The 17,564-nt window shown below is 50.2% G+C and overlaps 1 protein-coding gene across 22 annotated transcripts in view; it reads right to left on the bottom strand.

Moving 5' to 3' along the window:
- Window positions 1-17,564, bottom strand: part of Ttll3 (tubulin tyrosine ligase like 3) — a 23,819-nt gene extending 6,255 nt beyond the window's left edge. For 4 of the 22 annotated variants that reach the window (NM_001429207.1, NM_001429203.1, NM_001429204.1 and 1 more), the window contains 10 exon segments: window positions 933-1,176; window positions 3,010-3,158; window positions 6,331-6,526; window positions 7,981-8,085; window positions 8,925-9,039; window positions 9,804-9,932; window positions 13,050-13,147; window positions 13,285-13,453; window positions 14,883-14,977; window positions 17,462-17,543. In NM_001429207.1, coding sequence (NP_001416136.1) covers window positions 933-1,176; window positions 3,010-3,158; window positions 6,331-6,526; window positions 7,981-8,085; window positions 8,925-9,039; window positions 9,804-9,932; window positions 13,050-13,147; window positions 13,285-13,453; window positions 14,883-14,977; window positions 17,462-17,504 — 1,343 coding nt within the window. In that variant the 5' untranslated portion in view covers window positions 17,505-17,543. 22 annotated transcript variants of the gene reach the window in all.

Genomic DNA, 17,564 nt, shown 5'->3' with positions numbered 1-17,564 from the left:
ATCGCCCTGCCCCCACCTTCCAAGTGTTGGCGTCACAGGCAGCCACTACTGTACCTGGTGTGATTTTGGCTGTCTTGGGCTCCCAAGTTCTGGGATTACAATTAAGAGCTACCACACCTGGCTTGTTTCATCTCGAGAGTGGATTCTCACCATATAGCCCAGTCTGTCCTTAAACTCAAAATCCTTCTGACTCAGCCTCCCAAGTGCTGGGGTTAGACATGGAGCACTGTGCCCTGCTAGTAACGTCTAAGTAGTTTTCCACCTCTCCAGAGGCACACAACTTGACACTGTAGAGATGGAAATGGAACCCAGGCCTCATCAAGGTTTCTTCTCATCCCACAAACAAACCACAAGTTGCCTCTCCTCTCTCAAGTTTGTCTGAGTCTGCCTTTACCTAGATCTATATTACAATATAGATCTACATATACACATATCACCGTCTAGCCCTGTGGTTCTCAACCTATGGGCTGTGACCCCTTTTCACAGGGGTTGCCTAAGACCACCAGAAAACACAGGTATTTACACTGTAATTCATAACAGTAACAGAATTAGTTATGAAGTAGCAACAAAAAAAATTAGTCAGGGGTCACCAGGACATGAGGAACTGTATTAAACGGTGGAAGCATGAGGAAGGGTGAGAACGACTCTTCTAGCATATACTGTCAGCCAGTTACACAGACACATTGCTAAGATGTGAACCCTTGAGATCTGGGATCTTGTTTTGTTCATTCCTGTATCCCGAGCGTCCCCTGCAGGCTCCTTCAGGGTGGAAGGATGGTGTGTGTGTGTGTGTGTGTGTGTGTAAAGCCTGCTTCCTTGCTTGCAGAGTCTGTGGTCTGAAATCTAGCCTAGATCTAAGAGTTCACTGTTCAGTTTGTCTGCTGACCTCCCCACTAGACCGGAGAGTGAGGGGAGGTGGAGGGTGGGCTCACTTGTCCAGGTTCTTCAAGGAGAAAGGCTGTGTGGAGAAGCGGATGTAGCTGTCCCGGTAGAACCACACAGTGAGTGGGTTCCAGTCGGTCACCAGGAACCACTGCCTCAGGTCAAACTTGGTGCCGAAGATCAGCAGGGGCCGCTCAATGTACTTCTGCACAATCCACTTGCCATCCTTCATCAGCATGGGGTTGCAGTCCACCAGCTTCAGCATCTCATCCAGGTGGTCCATGCATGTAATCCCTGAGGAGGAGGCAGGCAGGCAGGGACCAAGAGGTCAGGCTGCGGTCAGAAGTGCCAGAGGACGATGGACATCCCTGCTATAAGCTCTCATCTCCACAGAATCCAGCTGAACCTTAAAGCCCTCCAAGTCAGGACCACCTTCCCTCTAGCAAAGCAAAGAATGTAAATAATTTTCTAATTAACTATTTACTAAACTTTGTTTTGCTATATACAGGTAAAATTTAACTGGGGTTGGGGGCTGGAGAGATGGCTCAGCATGACCAGTGCTTGCTGTTCTTGCAGAGGAACCCAGGGGGTCTGGCGCCCTCTTCTGGTCTCCATGGGCAGCAGGCTCACACATAGTGCACATAGATGCAAGTAAGCAAAACGCATACACATAAAATTAAAAAATAAATAAGGCAAGATGGCTCAGTGGGTAAAGGCACTTTCGCCAAGGCTGATCACCTGACTTCAGTTCCTAGAACCTATGCAGTGGGAGGACAGAGTTCTGTAAGTTGTCCTCTGATGCTCTCGCACACACGCAATGTGAAAGCATTTAGAGAGTTAACTAGGTCATACATTACTTTCCTCTGGGAGTTAAGAGACTAGGAAACTGAAAGGCACGCTGAAACCTCTCTCTCACTGTCCAGGGTGAAGCCAGCTGCTGTGCCAGATCCTCTCTCTGGAGCTTTCCGGTTCCATACCTATCTGTGCTTGGCTCACAGACTCCTGCGGAGCTGGCGAGGCTGTGGGGTGAAGCTTGGCCGACGTCACCTCACCTGTTATTAGTCAGCTGTGCAACCAACTCTGGCCACAGCTTCACACATCCAAGGGCACATGTGTCTTCTTTCCTTCTTTTTGTTTTTCTCATTTCCCTTCTATTTCTTCCTGAGACAGGGTCTCACTATGTAGCTCTGGCTATCTTAGAACTCACTATATAAACCAGGCTGGCCTCAAACTTACAGAGATCCATCTGCCTCTGTGCCTGCCTCTGCCTCTTCCTCTCTGCCTCTCTGCGCCTGCCTCCACCTCCCACACGCTGGGATTAAAGGCTTGTACCACCAAGCTCAGTTTGCTTCCACACACTCTTTTTTCCCCTCGTTTTATTTATTTCGTGACAGGGTCTTATATAGTCTCGTCCTTACTGTGTAGCCAAGGCTGGCCTTGAAGGATGCTTTTGCTTCCACTTGGGATTCATACACTTTCCCTTTTGTTTATTTATTTTATCTTATGTGTATGAATGTTTTCCATATGTCTGTTTTGTGGATTTCCTGGAACTGGAGCTACACTGTGTTTACTTTATAACACTTCACTCACCTTTTACATGTAATCTTTTTTTTCAATAAAGAATATCATTGGTTGGGGATTTGGCTCAGTGGTAGAGCGCTTGCCTAGCAAGCGCAAGGCCCTGGGTTCGGTCCCCAGCTCCGAAAAAAAGAAAAAAGAAAAAAAAAAAGAATATCATTACAAGTTTTCTGTCCATTTCTGGGGAAGCCCACTACAGTCTTTAAGGACTGGGCTGATGTTGGACTCTCCTGTGCACAGTGGATACACTGATGTGATTCAGTAAAGGTGAGGACCAGAAAACGTCTTACGGGAAGTGAGAGGCAGAGCAGTCATGTTGGTGGGGTGACCCCCCGATCCAGCACCATGCTGAACAGGAGGTATGGGCTGCATTTACACTTTACCTGACAGGAAGCCCTGGTGCCATCCCCATTTCACAACTGAGAAAACCGAGATTCAGAGAGGCAAATTGACTTGTTCAAGGTCATGCATCCTATTAATAGTAGAGCTGAGATTCAAACCCGTAATGGGATAAAGGTACTAAAACTGGAAGAAGAGCTGCTCGCCCACCTCGGCCTCGGGACTTGGCTCCGGGCTTCACGATCCAGATGTTCCGATCCCCCTCCATGTCTATCTGGGGTACCACGGCCCGAAGCTGCTGTAGGATGTCTTCACAGCGCTGGACTTGGACCTCCAGGTATCTGAGTTCTGCCCCTTGACTGTATGGAGACAGTAGGACTTGGGGAGAGTGAGGCCTGTGGCCAAATGAGAGGATAGGATACTAGGAGACACATACCTCCCCAACTGTGCTCTAACCTGCTTTGCTCATGCCTGTCCCTGAGACACCTTACCACACCCCTCCCCATTTTCTACACGTCACCTTCATTCCTGATGAGGATGGGACAGCACTCACTGAGCCAAGCACCCTGGTGAGGACGGCCCGTAGTTCTGGTTCACCCCCTCAGTAGCCTCCTTGGGAAGTATTAACTAGGCAGTCTTGGGGACATGCCGACTGAGGCTGGGGCAATTAAGGGATCGTCCCAAGGCAACACACCAGGTAGAGTGACTGAGCCAGGGTGCAAATGCCTGACTGCTTCACCCAAAGGTGTTTTCAGAGGCGGACCCTCCCGATCTGGACTCAAGGCGACTGACAATCAGCTTAGTCCTTAGCCTAAGTCTGCTCGGGTGATTCTGTATCCTGCCCCACCAGGATTTGTTTCTGTCCAGCCACACACTGTGTCACAGCACACACCCACTTGTTCAGTTACTGCCTGTCCTCTCCTACTGGCCTTTCTAGTGTGTGGTGCCAGGGCTTGAAACCAAGGCCAGCTAGGCTGGGCACACGCTGTCCTCTGGGCTACAAGTTGAGCCTGCAGGGACAGCTTCTGTGAGGTTTGCTCTCTGCTGCATCTCCTCCCATATATCCCCCCTTCCGCCTACCCCCCACCTACCACACACACACACACACACACACACACACACACACACACACACCACTCACCACTCACCCACCACTTAGCAGGCACTCTCCAAGTCTATTGACTGAATGCTGAATGGTTTGGTTCTGTAAACTGGGAAGAATTTGGCATACAGGGGTTCACAGGAAAGGGGGGGGACCCTGTTCCCTACAGCTATAAAAAATGTCAGCTATAATTCATACACTGTCCCGGATGCCTCCCCTGGGTGCTAACCTCACTTTAACACCTTGACCTCCACCATAGCTTTCTTTTTATGGGAAGCATCAAGAACAAAAGTGGCCAGACAAAGGGGCTCAGAGAGCTCCGAGGGACACCCCCAGATCCTGATGAGCTGTCCTATAGTAAATCTGCACTGAGGCCCAGGGAAAGTGTCACCTAGGAGTGACAAGGTACAAGGAATTTGAAATGACCATTCAGTATAATTTTATATTGGGGGGGGACCATTTTCACACAGACACACACACACACACACACACACACACACACACACACACACACAAGTGCAGGTGCCTGCAGACTCCAGAGGCAATAGGTCCCTTAGAGCTGGAGTTACATGTGGTTGTGAGTTTGCCTGGCATAGCGCTGAGAAACAAAGGCAGATCTTTAAAGGAACACTGAGTGCTCTCAAAGGCTGCGTATTACTTCGACCCACATGGGCTTGTATTTTTCACTGGTTTTGGTTTTGGTTTTCCAGACAGACTGTCCTTGAACTCACTCTGTAGACCAGAATGGCCTCAAACTCAGAGACCTTGCCTGCCTCTGCCTCCTGAATACTGGAACTAAAGGTGTGTGTCACCACTGCCTAGCTTCACGTGGTCTTGCTTTTAAAACCGAGGACAAAGTCCTAACATGGTGCTGAAGGAGTCACTCGCCTGCGTGCACCTGTGGGAACTTTCTTTTGGGGGAGGGTTTGTGTGAGATAAAGGCTCGCTATTAGCGATGATCTCCCTGCCTCAGCTGCCTGGATGTCAGCCACCTGTCTGCTCTTATTTGATTTCTGAGGGCTTTTTGTGACCCTGACTTTTGAGGGCTTCTCAACAGCCTCTACACTGGAAATAAAAAGGATCTTTGATAAGTCTTAGTTTAAGAAAGCTGTGAGCCCAGCCAGGTCTTAATCCCAGCACTTGGGAGGCAGAGTTCATAGCCAGCATGGTCTACAGAGTGAGTTCCAGGACAGCCAGAGCTACCTGGTGAGACCTGACCTCAAAAAAAACGAGAGAGAGAGAGAGAGAGAGAGAGAGAGAGAGAGAGAGAGAGAGAGAGAGAGAGAGAGAGAGAGGGCCCGACAGCCTGAGTTCAATTGTGTTAAGAGGAGAGAACCAACTTCACAGGGCTGTTCTCTGACCCCACCCACAGCACACCAATTTAGAAGAAAAGAAAGCTCACCGAGGCTGGGGTGCAGCTCACTTAGTAAAGCACTTGCTTAAACCTGGGGTCCCAAGCCCTACCCCGTCACCGTGAAAATGACAAAGCGGCTTTAAGGGGAAAGCACAGGGTGACCTTGTCGTCTTCTGCTGTCTAAGAGACCCTAGTGTTGCTGCAGCTGAGGGTCTCTTCATTCCATCATTTAGCCAATCCCCTTCAGTCTGTTTCTCTCCGTCGACACCACCCCACTTGAGACCCTCAGTGCTTTCACCTGGCTTCCTGCAAGCCTTCCACCCGAGCGAGGGCTGTGCCACACAGAGCACTGGCTCTGAAGCCTGGCGCTCCAACAGGCACACGGCTGGTCCTCCTCACCGTGTCTGGCAGCACCGCCTCCTGTCTTCTGCTGCTCGAGCGCCTTTGCCCAAAGCGAGCTCAAAACATCACCCTTGTTCTTCCCAGCCCTCTCCTTCACACTAAAAGATCCTGAATTCTGCATTAAATTCACTCTGTTTAATTCAATGTACTGACCATAAAACCCCTGTCTGGTGACGTCTACTTCCTTCCTGTGGGAACTGGCATCCTGGGTCAGGCAGTGCAAATGACCTCAGGATCAAATCTAAATGCCTCAGAGTCCTATTCTGAGGGAGCAGCACAAGCCTATGCTGACCGCACAGTAAAAGCTGTCCTGCCTCATACCATTCATTCTCCAAGGCGGATGCTATTTTTAAATTCATTTTGCATTCAAGAAAAAGTATGTTTTGAAAGCTTAGTGATGTTCCCAGGGTCATAGGGCTTGGGGGATAGAAAGAAAAGAACTAGAATTTAGGTCTACTGACAACCCAAGCTTGCTTGGGCCTATGCTGAGGTGGAAGGAGTTGACTGTTCTCTCCGATGGAGCGGGTGGGAGACTCTGAGGGTTCTTGAGTAGAAGCGTCCAGGACAAAAGAAGGAGGTGGGGTGGGAGGGCTTGGGCTGCGCTAGATCTCCATCTGAGGGTCTGGCTGTAACCCTGGCCCATGCCTAGAGCCCCGCCCTGGAGGGAACTTACTGCACTATTTGGTAGTAGCGCTGAAGGAAGAGGGACCAGTCGTCAGGGCTGAGGTACAGTGGGGCGTTGGGGTCCTTGTCGATGTCTTTGTGGGCTATGTTGCTGAGATGTTCCTCGCATGCACTCAGAGCCTCATCCACAAAGTCTGAAGACACCGTCACTGGCTTCTTCTCCTGTTTCTTGGGCTGTGTATCTTCTGTAGGGACAGAAGGACCAGTAAACACCCCATTTCAAAGCAGGCAATGCAACACGTGTCACCACCCTTTGCTGACCAGAAGCCTATCACTTACCTGAGGCCTCGCCCTAAAGACAGTGTGACCTCCATCCCCAGCCACCTTGGGACACACCTCTCAGTCACCTGAAACTGCTCTAAATTCCCCTGCAACCCTAGAATTTCACCCCTGCCCTCCACTGTGCCTGTGCCTCTCACACAACCAAGGCTTTGGTGTAAATGTAGCCAAGGGTTCTAGAGCACACCTTCCCTAGCACTGCCCTGCAGCTCCATACCCCTGACACATCTTAGCCCTACAATGTGCCTGGAAACCTTGGCCTAGGTGAATCCAGATACATATGAAGGCAAATCTGACAGCTTCCTATACCCCATTGGATACCTAAAACCCACCCCTTCTCTCAGAATCCTCACAGATATCTACAGCCCATAAGCTCCAAAGTGCTAATGTGTCACTCAGCTAGAAGTGACACCAAGCCTAGCTCAGAGGACCTGATGGCAGCTCATGACCCTGGCTCAGGCTTTTGCCTATTTAAAAACTGACATGCGACCAAGCCCTCAACTGCCCACCTACAGCCTGACCCATACTTGAGCTCAGCACACGGAAGTCCAAGTGCAGACTCTCCAACCACAGAGGGTCAGTCCCCTGTGACCTAGGTTCTGGCACATAACAGTCTTTGGTACCTAATCTACCCAGGTCAAATGACAGCAACCAAGTACGTGTTCCTCTGGAAGGGTCAAGGACTTTTTTCCTTCCAGTAAACCTGCCCCCGAGTCCCTTGGCTGTGGAGCCCCTTTTTACTGCAGAGGGGGAGGGGAACCATATAGATTGGACCAGCATGCAGAGGACTCCTATGCCCCTCCCCTCCCAGATGTTCCCTCTGTGCAGGCACGGGGTTTCTTGGGGGACATCTGTACATAGCTGTGTTCCTGTGCGTCCTCCCCAGAGATCATGAAGTGGTTCTCACAGGCAGGGATGGGGCTGTGTGATCTCAGCCTGCCTCTCTAAAGTAGTCAGTCAGGCCCATTAAAGGGCTGAACAACTAATAAACGACAGGAGTGGGGTAAGTACAAGGGTAGACTTCAGTATGATGCACAGTAGACAGAGGATGGACAAGCAGACAGGAAGATGGGCAGATGGACAAGTGCAAGGGCAGGCAGGAAGGTGGGAGTGGACAGAGGGACATAACATAGTAGGTGACTGAAGGGACAGGTAGGGGGTACCCTGGGGGAGGATGGCTGAGAGAATGAACTGATGGCGGCTGGGTGAACAGGGGTGAACGATCTTTACAGATGGGAAGAGGGACAGAGGGCTGTAGGCAAAGGCTGCAGTCTGGTCATATGTCCTAACAGTGTAGAAGAGGGACTGAGAGGGTGGCTGGGCACATACCTGTGGGAGCGGAGGGAACCACGGCACTCACCTAGGGCCTCTTCCTCTCTTGCCTGGATGGGGATAGACTGTGACCTCCCTTCCAACTTCACCACCAGCTTGAGAACGTTGCGGGCAGCTGTCAGCCAGAAGTCCTCTGCTCCCAGGCAGGGATACCCTGCTCAGCCCCCAGGCTCCAGGCCTCTCCTGGTTCTGGAACCTCACCATGGCTTGCCCCATTTTGGATCCAGAACCTCATTTACCTGTCTCACTCTAGCACCTGGCCTACTATCCCATCTCTTAAACACCAGACCCACATGTGGCCAGACTGTCTTTAGAAATAACCTGGACCAGTTTCTTTTTTCCTTCTTTCTTCCTTCCTTCCTTCCTTCCTTCCTTTCTTTCTTTCTTTCTTTCTTTTTTTTTTTTTTTTTTTTTTTGCGACAAGGTCTTACAGTTTCAAGCTGTCTGGCTTGGAACTCACTGTGAAGACAAAGCCAAAGACAGATTTGTGGTCATTCTGCCTCTGCTCTCCACAGGTTTGTCCATTTCTGATACTTATTCTAACCTGAGAATCAGACCGTGGCCTAAATTCTATCGCAGGTTTGGGACATAATTTAAAAACTGCCACCTGATCTGGATCCAAAATCTGAACTCAGAACCCATACTGAAGCAGGAAACTACTTTGCCTTCGAGACCCATAGTCTTTCATGGAAAGGACCTGGTCCAGCCAGCAACGTATCTAGACCCCAGACAGAACCCACCCACCAACCCCTAGAACCTGCTGAAGGGAACAAGCCTGGCTCCCTGGGCTTCTCTGAATGCCAGGGTTGGCCAAGCTAGGAGGCTCATGAATGGATGAAATTAGTGGAGGAAAGGGCTGGGGTTATGGAGGAAAGACTACAGAGTGGGTGAGGGCACAAGGAGAGACTTGCTGTTCTCCACTGTGGGGCAGCCAGCATGAGGGAGTCGGGCCTGGGATTGGAGTTCCCTTACCTATGAAGGCTTTCTTGTCATCCTCTGCCCCCAGTCGGTAGCATCGTGGGAAGAAGGAGTCAGCATCAGCCTCATCAAACCATGGCAGATTCCGGAGGTTGAGACAAAGGCCCACCTGTGGAGACAGCTGCTGAAGCACCAGGGAGGACCCAGATCGTGTCAAGGGGTCCCCCACATGCCGCATATGTCCAGACACTCAGGAAAATGGAAAACCCTGCCTGGAAGCTCCAACCCACTGGTTAGGCCTGACTTGATAGCCATCTCCATCTCCCAGTTTGCCCAGCTGAGATGGCCCCTGATCCCTCTACCCACCCTTTCCCATACATGCTCTACCCAGGAAGCCTTTATAGCTCAGTGGTTCTCAACCTTCCTAATGCTTCAACCTTTTATATACAGTTGATGTTGTGGCGAAGCCTTAACCATAAAATTATTTTCGTTTCCATTTTGCTACTGTTATGAATCAGAATGTAAAGCTCTAATGCCCAGGATGCAACTCTGAAGTTGAGAACCATTGGCACAGGAGATGCTGATTAAAGCTTTCATCCTCAGCACAACCTTAGAATCAGGCTGTGCTGGCACTAAAGATGAGGAAGTGGAGGCTTGGAGAGGTGGAGTCGCTAGCTAAGAGGCCCAGGTAAGACTCGGTAAAGCCAGACAGACAATAAAGGAGACAGGCGTGCTCTGTTCGGGAGACCAGGGCCCCTTTGTTCACGACAGATTCCGTGGGAAGTGAGTGCACAGTAATCATGTCAACGAATGTCAGGTAGAGTTTGAGAACCAGATGTCAACCCAAGAACCTCTGTGTTCTCTGAAGAATCTTCTCTGACCAAAAAGTCCAGCAGGAACTGGGGCTTCCACTGCAGCCCCTGGGATGCCTACCTTTGTAGTGAAGGAGCCGGCACGGGCATAATGGTTTATCATCTGATCCTTGGAAAGGAAGCGACAATCTAGCACGTCTCGCCGAGTGGTCCAGATCAGGTAAGGGGTCTCGTTTCGAACCATGCGGGACTGGGGAGAAGGAAGGAGATGGAGACATGGAGGAGGGGTGGGGGGAGGCAGCTGCTGTGCTGCACAGAAAGGAGCGGTGTCCAAAGTGTCCTCTGGACTCCCCCATCTCTGAATACGTCATGAGAAGTCATGAGCTCCAGAGCATATGCTGGGTGAGCAGACCGAAATCTGGCTTTCCAGCCTCTACTTGGCTTTGTGTCCCAAGCCAGTGATCAAGCTGCACACCACGATGCCAACGTGTCTTGTTCTGTGATCATCAGTGGAAGGACAATGACTCCGGCCAGTGAGCACACAGTCCAGACAGATCTTCCCCATGGACCCAACCTCTCCATGCTTCCGACAACTCTCGGACACAAGATGATGGTGACAGGCTCTGTTCTTTATTTTTAGAGATAGGCTCTTGCTATATAGTCCATGAAAGCCTCAAACTCACTAGGTAGCCCAGGCTAGCTTCTAACTCATGATCTTCCAAGTGCTGGACTACAGTACACCACCCTACCCTGCTTGAAACCATCATCTCTGTGTCAGGAAAGGCTGTGTCAGGTGGGGTGTGGAGGCACACACCTACGATCCCACCACTTGGGAGGTAGAGGCAGGTGTGGGTCTGAGTTCCAGGCCAGCCTGGTCTACAGAATTAGTTCCAGGACAGCCAGGACTATACAGACAAACCCTGTCTTAGATAGATAGATAGATAGATAGATAGATAGATAGATAGATAGATAGATGGATGGATGGATGGATGGATGGATGGATGGATGGATAGGGAAAAGGCTGTGTGCTGGCTACCGTGTTGTTTCTTGGTGAGCTGAAGTCTGTGGGTGTATTTGTGGGGCCTGTCACTCTTGTGTTCCCGTACTGTCATCTGTGGAATGCATTAAGTCTACCTTAGAGGACTGAAGGAACTGACTCAGAAGACACTTAGAATAAGGTTCAAAATGGGTGCGGTGCGCTTGCCTGTAACTATAACACCCAGGAGGCTGAGGAAGGAGGGGCTTGAGTTCAAGGTCAGCTTGAACTCAGCTGTGTAGAGGAACCCTGTCTTTTTGGTTTTCTTACAAAGATTATTTCATTCGTTTTTTTTTGTTTGTTTGTTTGGTTTTTTTTTTTTTTTTTTTTTGGTTCTTTTTTTTTCGGAGCTGGGGACCGAACCCAGGGCCTTGCGCTTCCTAGGCAAGCGCTCTACCACTGAGCTAAATCCCCAACCCCCATTCGTTTGGTTTTTTTTGTTGTTGTTTTTTTTTTTTTTTTTTTTTTTGGTTCTTTTTTTCGGAGCTGGGGACCGAACCCAGGGTCTTGCGCTTCCTAGGTAAGCGCTCTACTCGTTTGTTTTTTAAAACAGGCTTTCTCTGTGTATGTTGTCCTGATCATCCTGGAACTCACTCTGTAGACCAGGCTGGCCTTTGCCTCCCAAGTGCTGGGATTAAAGGATCCCACTTGCCTGGGATCCTGCTATGACTGTAACCTGGAACTAGGAGTTAAACTTTCTATGCCAAGTTTCTTCCAGTCATGGTATTTTATTACAGAGACAGAAATGAAATGGTTGCAGCCAGCTAGACGGCTCAGCACATAATGGTTGCACACTGCCTGGACCTAACACCCTAAGCCAGGAAGGAAGGAGAGAATCCTCTGGTGACTGTGGCATGTGCTAGCCCATTCTCTCTCTCTCTCTCTCTCTCTCTCTCTCTCTCTCTCTCTCTCTCTCTCCATATATATATATATATATATATATATATATATATATATTCACAGAGAAATGGGGGAGGATGGCTAAGAGAAAAGAAAAGAAATGGCAGCTCCCTATAGTTCAATTAGTCTGGGTGGGGTCAAGCTCTGAGCTCGTGTCCTCCCTTCACCATCCATACCTCCAGCTCACCAGCATCTCTCAAGTTTTTATGTGGATATTTCGGTGTATAGGTGTGTGTGTGTGTGTGTGTGTGTGTGTGTGTGTGTGTGTGCGTGCACTCACGAGTGTGCACATGCATGTGTGTGGAGGCCAGAATATAATCCAATCTTGGATCTCAAATCCATCCCAGCTATTTTGTTTGGTTTGCTTTGCTTTTTTTTTTTAAGATTTATTTATTACATGTACGTACACCATAGCTGTCTTCAGATACACCAGAAGAGGACATCAGATCTTATTACAGATGGTTGTGAGCCACCATGTGGTTGCTGGGATTTGAACTCAGGATCTCTGGAAGAGCAGTCTGTGCTCTTAACCACTGAGCCATCTCTCCAGCCCTTGGTTTGGTTTTTAAGAGTGTATTTGTTTTTATTTCATGCATGTGTTTTGCCTGCAAGTTATGTCTGTGTACCAAATTCATGCAGTACCCAGGGAAGCCAGGAGAGAGTTTCAGATTCCTTGGTTAATAGATTGTTATGCGGGGTTGGGGATTTAGCTCAGTGGTAGAGCGCTTGCCTAGGAAGTGCAAGGCCCTGGGTTCGGTCCCCAGCTCCGAAAAAAAAGAACCAAAAAAAAAAAAAAAAGATTGTTATGCACCATCATGTGGGTGCTGAGAATCAAAACCCTGGAAGAGCAGCCAGTACTCTTGACCCATCTTGGTTTTTTATTTGTTTGTTTTTTCCGGAGCTGAAGACCGAACCTAGGGCCTTGTAAGTGCTCTACCCCTGAACTAAATCCCCGACCCCGACCCATCTTTTTTTTACCAAAGTGTCTCTCACTGGGCTGGAGCTTATGCAGGACACTCTGTAGACTGTCAGCCTGCCGGGCTTCACCAGTGTCTGCCTCCCCAGCACTGGGATTGCAAGCTTCTCACCAGCACACCTGGTGTTTTACATGGTTTCTGGAGCCTTCCCTTAATTGAAGGATTATCACCTTTGCTTGTCCTGTGGCTTTTAAAGCCATGTCTTACGGCCTTCATTTGCAAAGGGTAAAGGGAAACACCATCAGTGCCACCTTGAAGATGTGTTCATCTTATCTGAGCCCCACCGAGTCCCTCACCACTCTGTGCAGACCTAGCCAACCTTTAAAGATGCCACCTGTTTTCTCAGACTGGAAGCTGGGATCCAGAGAAGGAAGGACACCCAACTAGGTGTTCTTTCTCTGAATACAAGCTTCCTACCACCCCCCTGCTTCGTCCTGACCCCCAGAGTCCTCACCATCAAAGCATGTATCCCATCTAGGTCGTCGAATTCCAAGAAACCATCCAAGTCCAACAGCTGCGACTCCCGAAACATCTCACTCTCTTCTTCGTCCTCTGTGGAGGTGAAGGACGACTCCATGGAACTGTGTCCATGCCCCACAGCCCTTTCAGGTCCCAACCCTGGACCACGGGAAGCAAAGGGAAAGGACTGAGAAAGGACAGCTTGTGGATCGGGAGGAGGACCTACTCACCATCCTCTGTGGCATCGCTGTCACCCAGCATGGAGCTGTCTAGATCCTTCGAAGGTGGTGGCAGGATCGTGCCTGGGGGATGCACCATCTTCTTCTCTACCCAGCCTCTCTGGCGCAAGAGACACCGGATCACTGGGTATCGTCCATGAATCATAAAGATCTTCTTCTGCTATAAGGTGAGAGGCAGTAACTTGCTTCAGCATCAGACATATAGGAGGCAATGGTGAACCAGACAGGACGTCTGCCTTCAGGGAATTTTGGTAACCCAGTAGGAGGCAGCTTATAAACAAGGAGAAAAATAAACATGCATAGCTTATAGTTACTGAGTACCTGCTATGTGGTAAGCAGTTACAAGCACCATTAAGAACAATTTGCATTTTAATTACATACTGGAGGCACACAGAGACTAAACAGTTTCTCCAAGATCATACAGTAGTCAAGTGACAGAGCAGAGATTTCTTCCTTTCTGTTTGGTGCTGGGGACTGAGACCAGGGCTTTGTCCATGCTAAGCATACATTCTAACTGGTGTTCCCAGCCTCCAGAGTAATACATGGTCAAGGTAAATTGGGAGTGAGGCATGAACACAGAGCTGAGCAAACAGTAGTTCAGGCAGAGGGAGGCAGCATGGGCAAAGGTCTCTGCAAAGGTCCAGAGGATAGCCAGGAGTCAGAAGGAACTGAGAGGCCAAGGAGAGCGAAGTCTAGAAAATGAGAACTCCCAAGATTACAGGGAGTATGTCTGGGCTGCATGGAGAATCCATGCAGGAAGGGGCAGGCACAGAGGCAGATCCTCAGAATGCTGCCATGGTCTGAGGGACTGAGATAGTCAGAATGAAGGGGTAACACGAGCACTGGGGGAGCAGATGCTAGGCCTGAGATGAATTTTGGAGGCATGGATGTTGGATGACTTTGTTGATGGGTGGAAGAGGCTGGAAGGATGGATTTCTGGTTTGGGATGCAAGCGTGAGCTGCTGGCAAGCTCTCTGGGTGGAAACATCCAACAGGTGGCAGGATCTCCAGGGTTGGAGAACAGGGGCCTTGGAGGCAGAAAGGGGTGGTACAGGGCATGGTGTGACCTTGGACTCCCAGGCTCAAGGAGAGAGGCCCCTGGAGAGGGCCACAGGGAAACAGGAACACCTGGGAAATCTTCAGAGACAGAGACCAAGGAGCAAGCCAGGGAAACCAGTGTGAAGTCAGCCAGGGGTGGGGAGCAGGGCCCGTTTGTGGCACACAGTGCTCCAAAAGGAGAAAGCAGTTCAAGGGTTTCAGGATTTGGCTGGGCACCAGGGTCAATTAATGAGTGTAATTTCCAGTGGGAATGGGATAGAAGGCAGGGATCGGGGCTGAGGGAGCTAGGGAGTACATGCTCAGGTAGAGATGACTCAGCCTAGAATATGGGCCTGAAGAGACACTGAGGATGGAGGTGGGGGACACTTACAGATGCATGGTGTGTGTGTGTGTGTGTGTGTGTGTGTGTGTGTGTGTGTCTGTGTGTGTGTGTGTCTGTGTGCGTATGTGCCTGCCTTCTATGGATTTATTTTTTAACGATATGGCAAACTAGTAACTGTAACCACCACCATCACTCCATCCCCTCCAACCTTGACGGCTCTCTCTACGTGGATTTTGGCGTTTCTGAGTCGGCCCATATGGTGAGGAGTTCCCTTGGTGAATCCTCGCCAGAGGAGTAGGGAATCTGCAGAGAGATGCAGAGCAGAAACACAGAAAGCTAGAGGCTTGGCCCAGGGACTTCTCTGATTCCAGGTGCCCTCCCTCCCTCGCCCCCACCCTATATCTGGACGCCCAACCTCTAGTGCATTCCAGAGTCCCCATCCCTTCCACCTTCGCGGCCTCTGTCTGCAGCCGATAGGGTGTCAGGGGTGGTGGGCCGTTCTGCGCCTCACCACCAGGCGGCGGCGGGGCATCAGGCAAGGGCTCATCCAGGGTCGGGGGGACCAGGGAGCAGGCGGGTTCGGGGTTCACAGTGTCCAGAGCACCGGGCACGAACCGCTCCCGAGCGCTGCTTAGGTGGCGCGCAGGCAACGGGCTGCAATCCCCTTGGCTGTTGCCACTGCGCGCCACCTCTGGCCTGGCGGAGGCGGGACCTAGCCATTGCAGTCTCTCAGAAGGCCGGAACTCCGAGTTGCGTGCCCAGGGACAGCGGGACGAGAAATTTGTGCGGTGCTTGGGTGGCTGTGACCTCTGGAGCCAGCTACACTCCGAGCTGCCCTCCTGGCGGTACCAGGCGGCCCCGGGCCCCAGCTGCTCCGCGCTCAGGAGAAGCGGCGCGCTGAGGCCCTGCATGCGCCTCTTGCCAGGTTCGCTCCCAGCGCCCCACAGCGCGCCTCAACCCTCGCGCACCTCTTGGGCCCCGCCCTCTGTTTCCCGTCTCCTAGGAGACCGTTGCCCAGGCACAATCTGACTCAGGTGGAGGGCTCTAGAGCTGCGTCGCCTTAGGGAAGTCGAATAAGGATTTTTCATAAGGATATTTCGTGGTGGTCTTGGCTCTGGACCTTACTCGCCACATACTCTTGGTGTCCCAGGCACTGAAGATGGAAGAACCAAGCACTGGGGCTACCATCAGAGTTCCTTTTCTGTGCCTTGGCCCCCACACTAAGGCTCTGGGGTAAGGGCTGTTTAGTGGTCCCTGATTTCACAGAACTTACTACAGAGTGTGGAGAAAGCTAGCAAAAGAAATAAAAAGGGGGGCTGGGGATTTAGCTCAGCGGTAGAGCGCTTACCTAGGAAACACAAGGCCCTGGGTTCGGTCCCCAGCTCCGAAAAAAAGAACCAAAAAAAAAAAAAAGAAAGAAAGAAAAAAAAAAAAGAAATAAAAAGGTGCTGGTTTACGCGAAGGGAAAAAGCAGTGAGCTGAGAAAGTGGGAAAAGTCATCTTGAAGGTAGGGTAGTCAGGGATGTCCTCAGGTGACCAGTTAAGCTGAAGGTGTAAATGCAAAGATGATGGGACCCACCAAGGGAAGAGATGGAATCATTCTAGCATTGAATGTCTAGTAGCAGTCTCAGTAACTGCCCCGTAGAGCCTAGGGATCTTTCTTCTTCTTCTTGGTTGTTTTTCAAAACAAGCTATTTCTGTAGCCTTGTCTGTCCAGGAACTCAGTTTGTAGACCAGGCTGTCTGTCCTCCCAACTCAGAGATCTGCCTGCCTTTACTGGGATTAAAGGTGGGTACCACCATGCCAGGCAGAGGCTGGAAACCTTTCTTGGAGAAATTAAAGGCAGCTGGTGAGGCTTGGACCTGGTAAGGGCAGATGAGCCCTGCAGGGCCTGGCTAGAGATGGCAGAGAGGTCTCTGGAGATAAATAAGAAAGCCACGGCTGCTGTTGTGTATAGGATGACAAAGATAAGGCCTGAGCACATTCTGCCTCTTCCACTAACTTGAAAAAGTAAAAATAAATCATTTTTATCAACTGGAGAAATGGAAAGGTACAGAAGTTAGGCTTCATCCTGGCCAAGTCTGTAAGTGACCAAGGTGCTATCTTCAGAACTCTCAGAAAAAAGGAAACATCGAGACTCCAAGTCAGTTCAAACTTGTCTCAAAAATTGCACATGGCCAATCCCAGTACAGAGTTCTGGAGATTTTTTTTTTTTCCGGAGCTGGGGACCGAACCCAGGGCTTTGCGCTTGCTAGACAAGCGCTCTACCACTGAGCTAAATCCCCAACCCCTCAGTACAGAGTTCTGATTCCAACACTTCTGAGACAGGGTCTCATTTACCCCAGGCAGACTTTCAACGACTGCCACCATGCCTGTGCTGGGATGGAACTCTTGGCTTCCTGCACATTAGACAAAGCAGTCTAGCAACTGAGCTACATGTCCAGCCGCTTGGGCTTGCTTTGGGGTGTGTGTGTGTAGGGGGGTGTCAGAAGCACCAAATGGGGTTTTAGAATCCAACTCTATCAGTGTCTATTCAAACAGTCCAAGAAGCCAGCTGTCAGTCACTAGGCAAATGTGCCTTTGAAGTGAAGGTAGTCCCTGCACCTGCCCCCAACTGTCCTGTCAAATCCAACCACAGATCCCCATATATTGGCTAGTAATGGCATTTCCCAGGAGAGAACTGGCTGGTTGGCAGCAATCTGGTCAGTGTTCATCTTGCAAATCTGGTTTCAGGACTTTGGACATTGGGAGATAATCCTTGACAAAGCAGGGCTTTGGCTGGCTCACCGGAATAAGGATGTCTTTTGAGGGTTGAGTGACCAGCTGCCATTTCCTTCTGATCTCCCACCTTCACGAGGAGTACCTCTAACAGTTACTACAAAGTTAGAAT

This window comes from Rattus norvegicus, chromosome 4, assembly GCF_021556685.1.
Source record: "Rattus norvegicus strain SHRSP/BbbUtx chromosome 4, alternate assembly SHRSP_T2T, whole genome shotgun sequence".
NCBI lineage: Eukaryota > Metazoa > Chordata > Mammalia > Rodentia > Muridae > Rattus > Rattus norvegicus.
This window is presented reverse-complemented; position numbering and strand designations above follow the sequence as displayed.